Source organism: Dreissena polymorpha, chromosome 4 (assembly GCF_020536995.1).
Source record: "Dreissena polymorpha isolate Duluth1 chromosome 4, UMN_Dpol_1.0, whole genome shotgun sequence".
Taxonomy (NCBI): Eukaryota; Metazoa; Mollusca; class Bivalvia; order Myida; family Dreissenidae; genus Dreissena; species Dreissena polymorpha.
Window position 1 is genome coordinate 98,766,753 of NC_068358.1, and position 19,223 is coordinate 98,785,975.

Here is a 19,223-nt window from a genome sequence, read left to right on the forward strand (position 1 = left end):
TCGATGAACTAAAACCTGAAAAATGGACTAAAACAGCTAAACTAGTCAAAATTTAGTGGTTTTTAACCTACATATACTGTAAAAAAAAATAGTGGTTTTAACCTAAAATCACTCTGCGATTATTGCATGGTTTGTTTAGAGTGCAATTGTATATATGCGAACAATATTTGATTGTTATAATGATCACATGTCTTATAAATCTAATTAAATCAAATTATTCCAGAAATCAGCAGTTTTGTGAGTGATTTTATTCATTTCCCCCCCAAATCACTAATAGATGCTGATAAAAAAAAGTCGTTGTTGGAATGAAACAAGGAGGCCATATGTGTGTTTTTAAAACACTAATTAGACAAATATGTTGGAAATTGTTAACTTTGTAAAAAGAATTTGCAGAATTAAAAATTGAAAAATGGGCAAATTCGGCTAAAAAAATGAGAATTTTTGTGGTTTTTAACTTCAAAAAAAAAAACATGGAAAATTATATTTTTTTCACTGAATTAGCGGGAAAGGTCTCTGATACCTATTTTAAAACCCCAAAACGGAAACCCTGGGTTAATTCGCATGACTGAAAATGTGTATTTATTTAATTATTCCAGAAATCAGCAGAAAAACTTTCGATTTTGAGTGATTTTATCCAAAAAATCATAGATATATACGGCTGTGACACTTAAGAAATGGGTTTTCTGGAAGGATATAAAATACCCTTTTCAAATATACAAAAAAAATCTTGGCCTCAAAACTTGCAATAAACACCCGTGGGCTCTCGGACTAATCCTATGATCTCAAGTTTCATTGCCAGCCATTTCACTTGTGATGGGCATTTGTCATGAAATGATTTCAAGAGCAATCTACCCCCTTCATATGATTTAAGTGGGCAATAGTCAATAAGTGATATTTGTTTAAACCGTTCCTACTAAGAAGCAAACAGAAAATGACTATATGCAACCAGCATAAAGCAGAACAGCCTGCCAGTAATCTGCAGTCTGTTTAAGTTTAATGCTGTTTGCTCCTCATCAGTATCCTATGGTTGGAAATGAAGGCTTTTAAAATTTATTCTAGTTAAAACAAATCTTAAATCTAATTTAATTTTCTAATGGACTACACATGTGCCAAATACATATCTGAGTGGTAAAGGGTTAAGCAGTTATGTCAAACCTGATAACAAAACAATATGACTGCCATTATATGATGGAAATACTGTTGAAAAAGCAAACAAGAGTTCCGCGGTCGGAGATGACCGCATTGAAGCCGGATTTTTGATTTAAATGACAGGAAAGTACCTTTCGTGTTTTTGTCAATGCAATACTTAAATTACTGAAATATTGTTCAAAGGTCAAAATGAAATGTAAGTACTTTTCAAGGCATGAGCAAAGTTTGAGATTCTAGGTCCAAGCATACCAAAGTTACAACAATTTTAACATTTTAACATTTAAGTTCACAGTGACCTTGACCTTCAAATGAATGACATTGAAATGAATGACCTTGAAATGACCAGTGGTCATCTAAGTGTGCTTGCAAACCTTTACGTCAAGTTTGAGATTCTAGGTCCAAGCATACCAAAGTTATAACAATTTTAACATTTTAACATTGAAGGTCACAGTGACCTTGACCTTCAAATGAATGACATTGAAATGTCCAGTGGTCATCTTCTAGTACTGGCCAATCTTTATTTCAAGTTTGAAGACTCTAGGTACAAGCATACCAAAGTTATAACATGAAATAAGAACTTTAACATTTTTACATTCAAGGTCACAGTGACCTTGACCTTCAAATGAATGACCTTCAAATGTCCAGTGGTTACTTACTAGTTCTGGCCAACCTTCATGTCAAGTTTCAAGACTCTAGGTCCAAGCATACCAAAGTTATAACAACTTTAACATTTTTACATTCAAGGTCACAGTGACCTTGACCTTCAAATGAATGACCTTGAAATGTCCAGTGGTTACTTACTAGTTCTGGCCAACCTTCATGTCAAGTTTCAAGACTCTAGGTCCAAGCATACCAAAGTTATAACAACTTTAACATTTTTATATTGAAGGTCACAGTGACCTTCACCTTCAAATGAATGACCTTGAAATGACCAGTGGTCATCTGTTAATCCTGGCCAACCTTCATGTCAAGTTTGAAGACTCTAGGTCCAAACATACCAAAGTTATACCATGAAATAAGAACTTTAACATTTTTACATTCAAGGTCACAGTGACCTTGACCTTCAAATGAATGACCTTGAAATGACCAGTGGTTACTAACTAGTTATGGCCAACCTTCATGTCAAGTTTCAAGACTCTAGGTCCAAGCATACCAAAGTTATAAGAACTTTAACATTTTTTATATTGAAGGTCACAGTGACCTTGACCTTCAAATGAATGACCTTGAAATGACCAGTGGTCATCTGTTAATCCTGGCCAACCTTCATGTCAAGTTTGAAGACTCTAGGTCCAAGCATACCAAAGTTATACCATGAAATAAGAACTTTAACATTTTCGAGCACGCCGCCACCCCGCCCGCCCGCCCGCCCGCCCGACAACATCAATCTATAAGCCGAGATTTTTTCGAAAAAAATCCGGCTAAAAATTAAACGATAAAAAAACACAATAAATTGTATTACACCTGTTGGCATAAAAGACCAAACTTTTGTTGTCACAACAAATTTTCACTACTTGCCAGATATTAAAAAGTGATTCATTATATATTATTTAAAACCAAGTTTGTGCTCTTACTAACTTCTTAACAAAGCAGTTTTTTCCTCATCAAATATATTAACAGGCAAATAAAAAAATCTTGTAAAGTAAGAGGACATAGGAACATAAAAAAGAAAGTCATCTCAATCATCTACCTTGCACTGTTTTATAGAAGCTGTTTAACTTTCGAAAGCTGTAACTTTGTTCAAACCTCTCGAAGTTCAATTTCTCCACTCGCATTTTGTCTTCACCTTGTTCACTGCAGAAAACATCATAGAATAATATAAAACAGTTACTAAGCCCACTTGTGCTGTTTCACAGGCATAGCAGCCATTAAAAATGTGTCTTGTACATCATTCTACACTTCATAGTAATCATCCAAATGTTGAGTTTCAATTCATTCACATTATGAATGTACAAGTAGTCTCTCCATAAACTTGGAACATCAGGTGTTCTGCCATAGAACTGTCTAAGCTGAACGGCATATGACTCAGGAACATTGAGTCTCTCAGCATTAAAAACTTGTCTTGGGCATGTTGATGACACACATTTGGGCCTTGCTTTGTGAAAAAGGGGTTTAATGCATGTGGGTAAAGTGTCATCCCAGATTGGCCTGTGCAGTCCGCAGTTTGCTAAGAAGAGACTTTCTTTAACACTTTACCACTTAGATACATATTTTGACATGTTTGTAGCCCTTATAAAATAAAATCAAATTTAAGGTATCTTTTGCTAGATTCAAACTTTAAAGGCTTCATTTCCAACCTATAGTTACTTATGAGCAGCAAACAGCATAAAACCTGAACAGACTACGAGTTACTCGCAGGCTGTTCTGGTTTTATGCTGTTTGCACATAGCATTTTCACTTTGCTTCTGAGAGGGAAAGGGTTAAATGAAAAATATAATAAAAGCGGACAATTTATGCACATGCATTAAACCGTTTTTTACAGAGCATGGCACATTTGCAATTCAAGTTTCCATACAAAGGCTTGAGAAATAATTGCTTAGTTTACTCCACAAACTCAAATCATATACATTGTAATGCTTATGGCTAAGTTCAAGGGCTCAAAACTCACTAACAGCTGGACACTGGGCATAAAGAAGGTGTCTTAAACATCTATACTGCAAGGTGTCCACATTCTTCAATTTTAATTCCATAGCTTCAAAAATATAGAGATAGTTTGCTCAACAAACTTATAATATTTCATACCGACAAATCATCGAATCAACAGACCAACCAACAGTCTGAATCCAATATATCCCCTGTTAAACTTTGTTTGCACCGGTATATACTATTTAAGCTAACAAAAGCTTCTTCCCCAACATGACTATGTTCACAGCAAACAACTCAGAACTATGAGGGTCAATATGGATAAAAAGTCTTGCAGATGGAAAATGGATCTACTGACAAAGTACCAACAAAATGACTCCAATCTACACCCTCACTGCAGGGGAATGATTAAAACAGCATTGTTTTATGTTAACCTGACTATCTGCAAGCTTTTGACAGCATTTTCTGTTTCCATGGAGACATCAGTAGAGAGAAGGACCTCTACTGGCTGTATGTGAGACAGCCTGGTCTCCAGCTCAGGCCGGGCCCCAGAGTCCAGAAAACAGTCGTAAATAACGTCTCCTGTTGATGGCTGCACTGCCTGTTCAAAACAATACAGGTTTGAAATCTACAGAAGTATAGGTATACATTCACTAACTATTTACTTGTATTGACACCTAAATTGTCTTTTAGAGACTATTCAAACTTAAATGCTTATTATCAAACCTTTAAAATGGAATACAAATAATTGGAAAGATTTGGTCTGTGGTTTCTACTTCATGTAACCAATTTACAGAACGTTTTGTTAGATTATAATTTATAACATGTAATGTTTTGTACATTTATGATTGTGCTTTGACTAACCAGAGCAAATGCAGTAACTCAGAACAGCTGTATTTAAAGCGGGTATATACGATTTTTATATGTGCTGAATTGTAAAATATTGATACAAATATGTTATAATTACACACAATTTGCAAGAAAAATGATACATTTAAGACGAATTTCATAAAATACAGCAAATACAAATAAGGGCCCCGAGCCGATTGTGACGAAGATAATTCGTAATAATTTTCCTACAATAACCGATGCATTCGTCTTTTTTGTAAGTGTTCATGTGTCGTATGAATCGATATCGCTACAGGAATTTCAAATGAACCGTTAAACTAAATTTAGATTCACATCGTACATGCATGATATACATGCTGGCGAATTCGGCTGTACAGCCTTTTTCGATTTCAGAATTAAATATCTGGCTTTTTTAGCATTTTTCGACACATGTTCTTCTTAACTTTTATTTTAGTTTATATTGAAATATATGTATAATAAGTTTTTTACACATTTTATATTTATTACTAAATATTTGATAAGATCGTATATACCCGCTTTAATCACATCTGTATATACATACAACCAAGCCTAATTGATGTTCCTGTACTCCTTTCTTGGATCCATTGTCGTAGATACACACAAGATAATTGGTAACCATGGAAACAGAGCTGTTCTCTTCCGCAAGGTCACCAGAATTTGTCCTTGTTAAGGTTGTATTTAAGTATGACATGCAGTGTATACAAGTATAAAAACCAAGGATATCAGTAAAATTGATGGATGCTCCCCAATGATGCTTTGTCGATATATGGTTTAACTGTGTGGAAAAAAAATGTGACCTTGAGAAAATCTATTATTAGCCTAAGTGACCTTAACCCAAGTGACCTCAAACCTCATCAAAAAGGTAGAGGTTCATGCAAGGTACCTACATCCCAAATATATAAGAGATCGGTCAAATATTGAAGGCGCTATGAGAAACTGTAACCAAATTGTGACTTTGAGAAAATCTATTATTAGCCTCAGTGACCTTGACCCCAGAAACCTCAAACCTCATCAAAAGGTAGATATCCATGCAAGGTACCTACATGACAAATATGGAAGAGATCGCTAAAATATTGAAGGCGCTATGAGAAACTGTAACAAAAGTGTGACAGAAAATCTATTATTAGCCTCTGTGAACTTGACCCCAGAAATGTCAAACCTCATGAAAAGGTAGAGGTCCATGCAAGGTACCTACATGACAAATATGTAAGAGATGGGTAAAATATTGAAGGCGCTATGAGAAACTGTAACAAAAGTGTGACGGAAAATCTATTATTAGCCTCTGTGACCTTGACCCCAGTGACGTCAAACCTCATCAAAAGGTAGAGGTCCATGCAAGGTACCTACATGCCAAATATGTAAGAGATTGGTAAAATATTGAAGGCACTATGAGAAACTGTAACAAAAGTGACAGAAAATCTGTTATAAGCCTCTGTGACCTTGACCCCAGTAACCTCAAACCGCATCAAAAGGTAGAGGTCCATGAAAGGTACCTGCATGCCAAATATGGAAGAGATCGGTAAAGTATTGAAGGCGCTATGAGAAACTGCAACAAAAGTGTGACGGAAGTAAGTTAGGAACACCAAACTGGCAACTATATGTTGCCCATATATGTCTATGGGGAGCATAAAAAAGCTCTTCCCAATGGGCAATCTGCTGCAAGTTCTTGACATTTTTCTACCCCTATGGCACACATGCAATATGAACCATCTATGATCTAACAGTTATTATAACTATAATAAAGTTACAGTCCTGACAAGCATGTGTAACAAAACTATAGACATATCATCAAAGATATCATTCAGCTTCAGAATTGTCTACGCAGATTTGAATTCATAAAAGAAATGACACTTATACACACTATCAAATGAAACAAAGATAGTACATTCACTGAATATAATATCAATTTTAATAATTTTGACAAATCATTTCTATTTACTGCATCTGAAATCGCAGAAGAAAGTAAATAGATTGGTTTTAGCAACACAGATAAAAGGATATCCAGTCCAATCATCGTGGACCTTGTGTACAGAGCTGTCAGTTTCCTGGTGAATGGCACATTGCGGTTTGTGCCAGCTGCCTTTAGGGCGGCAGTTTCAGTCTGGCTGACTATGCCAACCTGTTTACAAATAAAACATTTTTGGGCCGTGCTCTATAAAAAGGTGGTTTAATGCAGGTGCGTCACGTGTCTTCCCAGATTAGCCTGAGCAGTCCACAGTTTGCTAAGAAGAGACTTTCTTTAAACAAAAAATACCATAAAAGCGGAAAGTGTCGTCCCTGATTAGCCTGTGCACATGCATTAAACTCCCTTTTCTCAGAGCACAGCCAAATAGCAATCATAAAAATCCCAGCATCAAGGCTGTGTTGACAAATGAAAAAAACGGTGAGAAAACCATAGCTTCATCCCCGCAAACTTTTTAAGGGAAAACTTTGAGACACCCCTGTCTATGTGTTCATTTCAATTAACAGAACTATCTTGAACATGTTGATCCATTTAATAAATCCCAACCCTCCTCCAAATTAAATAAATGTTATTAATTTATTACGACACAAGGGACAAAATTGTCACAAAACCAGGTTTTCAATGTTAAAAAAGTCTGATAAAGGGAGACAACTCAAACTGAACTAATTGTTTATAATTAACCCCCTTATTTCAAAATAAATCTATTTTTAGCCTTGGCAACCTTGACCTTGGATATATTGACATACTTCTTTTGTGCGACACACCATCCCATGATGATGAACAAATGTGCCACATGATTTTAAAATCTCACAATGAATGACAGTTATGGCCCGGACACGCTTATTTACGGCCATTTTTTACCTTTGAACTCAAAGTGTGACCTTGACCTTGGAGATATCGACGTAATACTTTCGCGCGACACACCGTCTAATGATGGTGAACAAATGTGCCAAATGATTTTCAAATCTCACAATGAACAACAAAATTATGGCTCGAACAAGCTTGTTCCGCCCGCCCGCCGACATTCACCAATCTAACAACCAGTATTTTCCTTCGGAAAACCTGGTTAAAAATTACAAAGAAGTTGAGAGAAAACTAAATTTTAAGCTGATCCATCACAATACTTATACAAGAGCCGTATTTTGCCCTTGTAGAAAATTAAGTGATCACCAAGTGATGAAAGTATATATTCCATTCTCACCAGGTTCTTTCAAATTTGACATATTTCACCACATTTCTTAAAAACACATTAGTTTTAGTTAACATCAATTACCTGTACTAATATGCTGGTGTTCTTTTAAAAATGAATTGCATTATTTTTGGTGAACTGTGTTTTTTCTTGGTATTCCAACACTATGCTCCATTGAACATTCATCTCACCTTATAGCCAGCAGCCACCAGACGTCCCACATGCACTTCTAGACGATGGACAGGAATACTTGCCGTCAAAAAGTTGTGGTCTTGATGAGTAAAAATCTTCAGTATTTCCCCAGCCACCTCAAAATAGGAATAAAATAAAATAACTTCAAGTAGGTGATCTGAATGAACATTTAAACAAAAAGAATGTTAGGCAGTAAAAGATCAATTAGATATACATGTAAATAACAAAACTGATGAATGAATATCTGACCACTTGTGCTAAATTTATTAATTCTTGCAGTGTTTTCAATAATTGTGTCAGTCATTCGGACTGACTGACTTGAAATATATGTCACTCTGATTCAGTTTCTGTCAGTCTGACTAAACTATGACAGAACAAGAGGGCCTGAAAGGCCCAAAGTCGCTCGCATGAGATACAAAGGAAATGACCTGTTCCATGCAGCCAAAGATATCATTAGAACAAAATGTTCTGACAAAGTTTAATAAAGAGTGAACTGTAAATGGACCCCAGGCCCCTGGCAGCCATGTTTTTCAACAGACCGGTGTGTTAATACGTTTTTACAATAGCCATATAAGGAAAATATGAGGCGGCCATGTTTTTCCACCAACTGGAACCATTTTCAAACTCTTCCAAGATATCATTGGGACAAATCATCTGACCAAGTTTCATGATGATTACTTCATCATATACACATTCAACAACTACAAAAAAGATCTAGGAATAGTAGGATCTCAAAAGGAGCAGGGTAAGGCTAGAAGCAGCGTGAACATGTGGACCAGACAATTACATGTTTTTCATCATTTGCTATATCCAGACCAAGGTATCCATAAGTCAAATGCATGCAATTAAGGGGTTATAGCACATGAGTTTCAAATGTTTTTAAACATTGAGGGAAAATGTGAATTTTGACATATTTTCATGTTTTTTGTTGACCATTTTAAAGTGAAAATATAGTCAATGACATTAAAATGTAGTAAGGTTTCTTTAAATGATTGTTCTTATAAAATTAATCAGGTTGGAATAACCGACAGATTTCATGCCGAGAAAAAGTGGCGAAAAAAAACTTTTTTGGGGCCAGTGAAACCCCTGCGAAAGGGACAGAAGGGGTAACCAAAAAGGAGCTGCATGCAGCTCCATCCTTTTACGCGCTAGATTGTTCCCTTCCCTTTCATTCCAACAACTTTGTTTTTACTTCAATTCATGACATTTCACAAGTTTTAGTTAGACTGTTTCAAGTAGCATTGGAGTTTATGTTCATTTACTATCAGGCTTTGCACCTTCATAATATTTTAACGTCAAACCGTTCCACATTTTCCAATAATCAACATTTTACATTAAAACAGTATTAAACGATATACATTTGAAAACAAAGCAACTGGTATGAACTATCACCAGAATTCAGTCACTGTATTGTCTTCGAAGTGGAGGCATCTTGCAAAAACTTGTTGTGAAAGACCTCCTATACAATTGGTTAAAGAATTATTAAATTTAAATGCAGGTATCAAGTCTCAAGCTAAAACGGTCCATTACTTATTGGTCTACAAACCATTCAAAGAAAAATAGTTATTTGTTCAGCTGAGCTTGGATTATTTGTAGTTTATTATTATTATATAATTGTCTTCAGGGGGTTTTCTACTATGTGAAAAGACCGTAAAATGGACCCGATCCCAAACCGACATTATAAAAAAATTCCTAATTCCCCCTCCCAAATAATTTTTTTTAGAAAAAAGTGTCTTATGACTTATGATCTTATGATTTTGAGACTATATATATCTCAATTATTTTTTTTAAACAACCTACAAAATATATAACCATAATTTATATGATTTTTATCCAAAAAGGCCAGGAAAAGACCTGTTGTGTCAATGTGTTGATAAAAAATCCTAATTTGGTCCTTTTTTGGTGATAAAAAATCTTCAAATTTGCCACTTTAATCGATTAAAAAATCCCAATTTGACCAGACTCCTTTTCCCAAAATGGCTGGAAAAAAACCTGAAAGTTTTGTAATATTGACCTTCGACATGATTTATCGTATTTTAATGTGATCCAAACTATTATTTCATTGAAATACGGTATTGTTTATGCTCCAAATCCAGTATGGTACTTTGACTGCAACGGAAATGGGCTGAAATTGTTGAAATTAACCTCACTTGCCAACGCTTTTTCTACGAATTAAAATATTGTGATCGGATATTTGTGGCGGTCAGTCAGACCAATTTTCTTGATTACTCAGTCCTGAGTAAAAGTTGCCGGTCAGGACTGGCGGACTGACAGTTTTTGCGCCGATTCTTGTATTAAATTAGATCTACATTGACTGTGACAAACAAATTAACTCAGAATGTTAATGGAAGTTAATTGTGAAATATGGAATGAGAAATTAGCATTAACTGCTACTAATTTTATGAAAACTACCATAGCATCATCTCCAAAGAATCTATATTTATAACCACACTCCACAAAAAGTACTGCATCAGGATACTGTTCCTTAAACTCTAGGAACTGCTGTTCAAGCGGAGTGTACCGTACTTCACAATAATGGGATTTGGGGCTTTAGGAATATCACCCTTCTCTTTTTTAGCAATATGTTTTGAGTTACAGAATAAACTGAGTTCTCTCTTTACTACTGACAAACTGTCACTTTGTTTTCCTAATGGACAGCTGTGCTGTTTATTCCTTTCTGACTCTTGAAGTGTCTTGTCAGAGGTAACATGCAGTGATCTTTCTTCACAATCTGTGAGTTCAAAATGTTTAAGCTTTTTCTTAGCTCTGTCAACAGTCTCTCTGAGTGATGTCACAAAATTACTGTCTGAAACATGTGTGGTTCTCTGGTCTTCTCTGGAGGGTGACTTTTTAATTTTTTTCTGATGTTGCTCTTCCTGAAATAAGTTTAAGTAAGGTTTTAAATGTCCCTAATGTATACAATGTTTTTCAACGGAATTCAAAAACATTATCAAATGACAAATGAATACAATATAAATTTCAACACAGCTGAAAATAACATAGAATTAGTGATATTTAAATTGCATTATACAAAATTATAAAAGTTTTACGTAATCAATGCAATACATCAGTCTTTAATGCACAAACAACTTTAATATCAAAAGCTTTATTTTATGTATCATGGACGAAAAATCTTTCGAACCTCTTAATTTTTGACACGTCAAATATAGTGACGATTGAAAATAGTGAAACATATTAATAGGAACTCTTTTTGATAAATAACTTGTTTCTACATGGCTGGCAACTTTAATTGTTATGTTAATACTCTTTTAATAACAGATTTTTTGCAAGTTTCCAGCACCACCATATCATGTCAAACTTTCAATGCGGCCCAAACAACGAGTACCTGCTTTCGAACCCTTCCGTGTACACCATTAGAAATTAATTCACCACATGATTTGAGCATGGTCACGTGACTTATTACAGCAGCCGATTTTTGTAAATTGTTAATCAAAGTTGAAAACCAAAATAGATATGTTTTTATATTTTTTTAATGAAAAACATTACATATGTAAAATGCATTAAGGAATACTATGATTTTTAGTTTTTTTATGATTAATTGACTTATTCTACATGTTTATGACATATTTTCGTTGATTTGCAGCTAAGTGTGAGTTGGCGTAAACAAATTACCTGTACAAAAAACAGTGACGAAGTGCGTGTGTGCGCATGCCTATGAAATGTTAACAAATGAAGGGTTCGAAAAGAGGTGAGGTTCAAGAAGAGGTACTTTAACAATATGCGGATAGTTAAAATACTTTGTTCACATCATATTGACATTGATATTAGTAGTGCAAACATGGAGAGGTCTATACCAACAAACTGGTCTCCGATCATAAACAAGGAGTTTTGCATTTCAAAATGTTTGTTAGATTGTGTAGATTGTGAAAGTATTGATCATAAGTTTCAAAAATGCTGGGGGGCTGAGAAATCTAAGATGGGGTCCAAGATGGCCGCCAAAGAAAGGGCAGTCACTGATATAGCTATTTATATGAAAAAAATCTTTCTTTTTCTTATTCTCCTTTCTTGTTTGTGACATAAATGATGCGCATACTTCCGACTTACTATTAAATCTTTTTTTGGTTTGCAAAAAAGCAAAAAGTTATATTTTTGAGACATTTTTTCACTAGTCTGATACTAAAATGAAGATGTGGGGTCAGTATTTATATTAATATCTGAAATAACAGTCACCGAAATTAAAGTATTTCCTCAAATGATACTTATTTAAGACATTTGGGATTACAAAAAAAACAACTTTTCTATATATGTTTGGTAAGGTTATTATCCATTTAATAGTTAAACGAGTTTAGTTAATGTGAAATTTATCAATGGACCAATGGTAAGTTTCTTATGTTTGATAAAACATTGTCTATATTCTCTTTTATCAGCATCAAAACTTTCATACACAAACCAACAGCATTTAACTTGCACATTCATCTTAAATTATTAAAATAACATTATTGTATTATTTTAATAGCTTAATCAGTTGTCTAATCCATAGCTGTTTTTTACAGTTACTACCCTTTGATATAAATATGTCATAAGTTTCCGTCTGCAGATTTTAAAGGTCATGTGTTTTTAAAGCCTTTTTCCTTTCTGTGTATCGATGTTTGGATGCAGAGCAACTATTTTGGTATGTATCATTCAATTATACAAGTGACTTATATTGTAATCATTTACCTTTGTTGTATAATTTAGATTAAAACTCAAATTATTTTATTGATGTAAGTGCAGTCCAATGCCATTTATTTTTGATGATGCATTAAACATGAGAACAAAAAAGGCACATGAATGTCTTAAAACAAACATGTCTTTAAAAAGCAAAATGTATTTATAGTTAAGAGCAAAAGTTATACATACAAAATAATAAATGTTAATAAAGTCCCACATCGATTTTATTAAAAACTTGTGTAGTAGTCGGATAGGCACTAGTTACCGGATACAATAATATATCACTCAAATAGTCGTTTTTTTTTTTGAAGGTTCTGTTATAAAGAAGCTGTTGATCGTTTTTAATAAAATATTTTCCTTACAGGCAATGACAATGTGTGCATAAAGATACCATGAAGGCGTCCATACATGTTTTACAACAAATGAAGGAACCAATGTGATGAGAGAAGTTTTGCTCACAGAATATATTATAATGGTGTGATATTACAATGCATGACATCCACACATTTTAAAGGGATCTTTTCACGCTTTGGTAAATTGACAAAATTGAAAAAAGTTGTTTCAGATTCGCAAATTTTCGTTTTAGTTATGATATTTGTGAGGAAACAGTAATACTGAACATTTACCATGGTCTAATATAGCCATTATATGCATCTTTTGACGATTTTAAAACCTAAAAATTAAAAAGCGTTGCAACGCGAAACGATTGAATAATTTGGAGAGTTCTGTTTTTGTCGTTAAATTTTGTGAAACTACGAAGATTGCTTATATAAGGTATAAAATACTTCACGTATATGTACTCGGCGGAATAGCTCAGTAGGCTAAAGCGTTTTTACGTCAGGACTCTGGCAGGACTCCAGGGGTCACTGGTTCGAAACCTGGTCCGGGCAATGTTCTTTTCCTTTTTTTAATTTTATTCTTCATTTTTTACTGGAGCTTATACGATCCAATGTTTACATTTATCGATATAAAGCATTTAATGAATAAGTTAAAAAATGCCAAAATCTGTGAAAAGGCCCCTTTAATGTATTGTTTAAATCGCTCTTTGTATAAGTACAGTTACAATATACACATCAGAATCATTTAATAAAACAATAAAAAAAACAGGTACAAGCACAGTAATTATGTAAACAAAAATATTTCTTGCTTTAAAATGTATTGCAATAAGGTTAGTTTTTCATCACTGTTATATATTAAATCATATTAATAATGTTTAATAAACAATCAGATTAATGGTTTGTCTTTATTACTGGACAATGTTTAAATGTATTATTAATTTTTGTATAATTTATAAAATAAATATATATTGGCAACATGTACAATTCAAGATAATTGCCATTTCAGAAAACGTGGTTGACGTGACGATGGAAAACCAGGCGAATATCGGTGCGACACCTTTGAAAACCAGCTCAGCAAGGGGCAACTTTGACTGGAACACACAATGTTTTATTTGAGGGGAAAACTGTAATCCGAATCGTGATAATTCATCAAGAGGTTATAGCCTAAGCTGGTCTTTAGTTGAAACTGTAGATTCAGTGGACCCGGCTAACTCTATCTAGAACAAAGTGTTAGAAATTGAATTGCAAACGAATGATACAACTATAATCATTCAATTGACCACTGTAGCAAATGGAGATCTGGTGGCGGTAAATGCATTGTATCATAGGAAAAAGGGATGCCTTACAAAGTACTATAAACACAAGGGACAAAATTGTCACAAAACCAGGTTTTCATTGTGAAAAAAAATCTGATAAAGGGAGACAACTCAAACTGAACTTTTGAAATGAACAAACAAAATTAACCCCCTTTGTAAGTTTGTTTTAAAATAAATCTATTTTTAGTCGTGGCGACCTTGACATTGGAGATATTGACGTGATTCTTTCGTGCGACACACCGTACCATAATGGTGAACAAATGTGCCAAATGATTTTAAAATCTCATAATGAATGACATAGTTATAGCCCAGACAAGCTCATTTATGGCTATTTTTTACCTTTGAACTCAGTGTGACCTTGACCTTGGCGATATTGACATAATTTTTTCGCGCGACACACCGTCTAATGATGGTTAACAAATGTGCCAAATGATTTTAAAATCTCACAATGAACGACAAAGTTATGGCCCGGACAAGCTTGTTCCGCCCGCCCGCCAGCCCGCCCGCATTCGCCAATCTAATAACCAGTTTTTTCCTTCGGAAAACCTGGTTAAAAATCTGTATGCCTATGCTGGTTACACACCACCTAAAGTTGTGTCACATCTGCCAACCCTGAATAAGAACGTATATGTTAGTCAGGTTCGTTCAATTAGCCCATGATGAAGGCTGCACAATCTTACAAGAGTAGTTCTTTTAAGAAACTCCTCAATTCAATCTGGTCTGAGATATCTTTCGTTCACCATAATGGTAAATCTGATCTTGTTTGTTCGTCACATAAGACCATCAGTGAAGCCATACGAGAAGCTAAGCAAATTGAACAAGAAATTCAAAACAACAATGACTGTTCTTATGAATTAATACCAGAAACTGAAACAGATGAGTCAATCGTTCACAAAGCAGTTGGCATACTGCGTCGAAGAATACAAGACAAGAGCTTAAAACTTGACAATGAATACTATTCTCCAGATGAAATGAGCCTATCTGCACAGAAAGAATTTGTCGATCCACTACTATATAAAGCAGTTTGTTGGTTTTCTGATAAAAAGTGTTACAAGGAAGCATCTGAAAATGATAACAGGAAATGTTTGGCAATAGCGTGTGACATTTCAACCCCAGTTACCTCAAATCCATCCCCAAAGCATCTTGGTCTCGGTGTTCATCTATATAATGAATTCAATAGCCGTCACCTGATAGAAGATATGCTATTCATTTTCCTATCCCGATCTTTGGTTGTTCCTAACATCAGCTGCACAGCAAGCCATTAAAACTCATGCAGAGAGTGACTGCATCTGGGGGCATCGTACCAGAAAACATTCTTCCAAAGGCTCAAGGTGGGAAGCTTGTAGTTGCCATCGCTGATGACTGGGACCACAACGAGAGAACAGTCGATGGGAAAAGGACAACGCATGCAATGACAAGCATACTTGTAACAAGCACTTCTGCAAACAAGACCATGATTCCATGCTTACCGAAAGTCATTAACAGAACGTTTAACATTAAGCAGTTACCAGGCGGTAGTCTTTGCAGTATCGTTCCATACAGAAAACCCAGCAATAGGCCAACACCAGTTTTTGAATGTTCTGTAACAATAGAAGAAATCAAACCTGTAGAGAGCATCCCTGTCAAGCTAGCAAGATTAAAGGATCTATTGTACTCATTTGGACGTAGTGCTGCATTTTGTGATGATTTATCTGAAGTTCGGAACATACCAAACTGGAGTATATTTTCTGCCAAAACAATCGACAAGGGCGAACAGAACAGTGCATCAACAATAGCATACAACCCTCTCGTTATGTCAAAGCCAACCGATTATAGTACGGTCTATACAACGCTTCTGCGAGCCAAAGAAGTGGCAAACGCTCTAGGCCAGTCTCACATTCCTGTGGTTTTTGATATATCAAAAAAAATATATATATATATGATATATATATGGGTGTTCTGTCTAAGGCCCTTGAAATTGTTTGGAGTCAGGACGACGATTTGAAAGGGGTAATTCCTATGGAAGGAGGCATGCATTTGCTAATGTCAATTTTTGCTGGAATTGGGTTTTTGTACGGAGAAGCTGGTCTTCAACAGCTCCTGTCAGACTCTAGTCTATATGCTCCTGTACCTGCAACAAATATTCTAACAGGAAAAGACTTCGACAGAGGATTGATGGCGTTCAAGTTGATCGATGAAGCATTGCATAACCGACTTCTAAGAACCTTTGAAGCGTGGTGTGAAAGGAACAATAAAGATATTCATTGTGAAGTGACAGAAATGCTGTCAACATTAAGAAGCATGAATGAAAATGAATATACAGATTCATTAATAAAACAATTCTGTGAAGTCATTGCAACGCACATAGTCCGACTGCTTGATGAATTCCGAGAGGAGTGTCGCAAGATCTCACCCACCTTCCTTGTGTGGGATGAATATCTCACAAAGGTATCAACGCCCCTCAAATTACTTCTTACTTCAACAAGGTCTCCAAACTGGTCGGTGCATCAACATGCAAAGCTGCAAGTTATGCCTTTGTTGTTTGCCTCGAATAGGACTTCATATGCAAAATATATGACGGTTCAAATACTGAAAATGAATAGACAACCAATGGAAGTTGAAGAAGCATTTTCGGAAGGCCTATTTACAGCCAAATTATCCGCCAGAATTTTCAACAGTGTTTGGTTAGATTATACACTCGAAACAACACAAAACAAAAACCTCAAAGGATCAGGTGGAATAATTGGCCTTACCATGAGAGAAAATGCCCTTGCTCGTTGGTTCTTAGCACGTTTATTATCATCGTGGTACTTAACCGTTTTCCATGAAAGCATTGGCAGTGTGAGAGAAGTGGAGGAAAATAAGCACCACACTGATACCAGAAGTCAACGGGAACAGTTCAACAAAGCAGTTATTACATTGAAAAACATATTCGACACTAATTTCATCGACCCATTTGAAGCTACGAAAGCTCCTGACAAACTTGTGAATTTTTCAACAGAAACCCACTCTACTGTCGAAGTGGAGAAGTTGATGGTCAACTATTAAAATAAAGGTCAAGATAGGTTTGAATCAGTCGTAAGGGAGAGATTAGTTGAGAAGATTGATGGAGACCCAGCAGAAAAAGTTTCTTTAGCCCATTGCAAAGGAGCAACATGAAGACAATGTCGAATCAAAACAAAACACAAAAGCTACAGAGAAAAAAAATCGAACTCATTAACGGACCAATAATGTTCCAACAGTTGTTAGCAATAAACACCTACAAGAAAGTTCATCCGGATCGCGTTTTTTCATTTGGAAACACCACCGTTCCACTCGGTATGTTTACTGATGAAGGTAAAATGATCAAAACCAAGAAGTCTGACTTTATGAAAAAGCTGGAAGAATTATTGCCTTTGTCATCACTGATTCACTGATTTGCAGAGGACGCTGACGTTGTGATATTTGATGGCATGACGCTTGTACGAATATTGACAGTCAATAGTGAGCTAGCCACTTTTAGTGACATGGCATCTGGTTACCTTTCGTACGTCTTGGGTAAGGCTCGCTATATCACAGACAGTCAAGGCCATTCACATTATAATTGACAAATATAATGCTGACAGTCTTAAAGCAGAAACCAGACACGAAAGAGGAGACTCAAACAACAACGATACAAGTAATGTTCATGTTCCTGGTGAACTACGAGTTCCAAAAGATTGGCAGCTGTTCTTAAGAAGCGGTGCAAACAAAGAACGGCTTATAGAATACTATACTAGTTACTTGATGGAACACGCTATCAATGAACTGAAAGCAAACGAAATTCTATATATTAACGGTGGAAGAAATGCAGCCTGTATTTAAGTTACAATAGATGGTTGTTTCGTTGTTACAGAACTCAAAACCAACCAGGAAGAAGCTGATACCATGATGATCTGATTATGCATGCAAAGTACGAAGCACATATGGGTACTACATCGCTGGTTATTCATTCTCCTGACACAGATGCAGTACTTGTCCTGTTGCTCCACCATTACCAGGACATTGGTGCCCCATACATTTACATGTCAACTGGAAGAGTTACTGTCCACACTGATGGTAGACGTTTTATACCAGTTCACAAGTTGAAAGAGAAAATCACCACGGAGCAGAGCAATATTCTCCTTGCCGTATACTATATCACTGGGTGTGACACAACTAGTGTTTATTATGGTAAGGGGAAACAAAAGGTGTTCAAGATGTTGATTGATAAATCACACCAATATCAACCAATGTGTGACATGGGCGAGGAATTTGTATTGACGGAGCTACAAAGGTCAACATGTACAAACTTTGTAATAAACCTGTATGGAGGCAACAACAAACAGACTCTCGTCACTCTACAATCTACAGAACCTTACGAACATTTTGGTATGCGAAACTCTCTGTTTATGATCGGAGACCAGTTACCCCCCTAAATAAAAAATATGCGAGTTACTTGAGACAGTTTGCTATACTATATACCTCAAGTGTATCATCATCACTTAGTTGAATAATTTCATGAATGGTCTGTTCTGTAATGGTTTGAGTCTTTATTTCCTTGGTTTCACTTTTGTCACTTCCATGACCAATGTTTTTGTGGTTAAAGAATTTCGACAACACAGTTTGGCCTCTGCTGTTATTTTGTTCCCGCTTTCTTTTGTTTGGCATGCTTGAATTGTTACTCGTTTATTTTTTGTTCAATGACTTTTTACTGAGAACTTATGATCGTATCTGAGACTAAAAGAACAAGTTACATTAAAAATGCAAGTGTTGCTGAAAATTTCCCGAACATTTAGGTTACAATATACTAAATAATTTTGGAGTGCAATTCTAAACTCTAAAAAAAATCATTCATTAGCACACACAATTATCTGTAGGAGCACTTGCCATGTCTTTATTTTAGAATGTTTCTGTGTGCGTATGATAGGGAAAACATAGTTGTTTAGTAGCAATTCACTCATTTACTTAAAGGTTGG

General features: G+C 35.4%; 1 protein-coding gene and 1 long non-coding RNA gene across 5 annotated transcripts in view; one reads left to right on the top strand and one right to left on the bottom strand.

Annotated features, from left to right (window-relative positions):
- Positions 1-19,060, bottom strand: part of LOC127879013 (DNA mismatch repair protein Msh3-like) — a 54,243-nt gene extending 35,183 nt beyond the window's left edge. For all 4 annotated transcript variants that reach the window (XR_008048886.1, XR_008048885.1, XM_052425600.1 and 1 more), the window contains exons 1-7: positions 18,730-19,060; positions 10,356-10,819; positions 7,943-8,059; positions 6,599-6,718; positions 5,141-5,254; positions 4,164-4,330; positions 2,837-2,940 (exon numbers count right to left, since the gene is read on the bottom strand). Coding sequence is in view for 2 of the 4 variants with exons in the window: in XM_052425600.1 (XP_052281560.1) it covers positions 2,837-2,940; positions 4,164-4,330; positions 5,141-5,254; positions 6,599-6,718; positions 7,943-8,059; positions 10,356-10,358 (625 nt within the window). In the remaining 2 variants the exon portion in view is untranslated. The remainder of the gene's footprint in view (positions 1-2,836; positions 2,941-4,163; positions 4,331-5,140; positions 5,255-6,598; positions 6,719-7,942; positions 8,060-10,355; positions 10,820-18,729) is intronic.
- On the top strand, positions 12,217-13,639 carry LOC127879026 (uncharacterized). Its single transcript, XR_008048889.1, has 2 exons — positions 12,217-12,576; positions 12,979-13,639. It is a non-coding gene; the product is annotated as an uncharacterized LOC127879026 (long non-coding RNA).
- Positions 19,061-19,223: the final 163 nt, after the last annotated feature.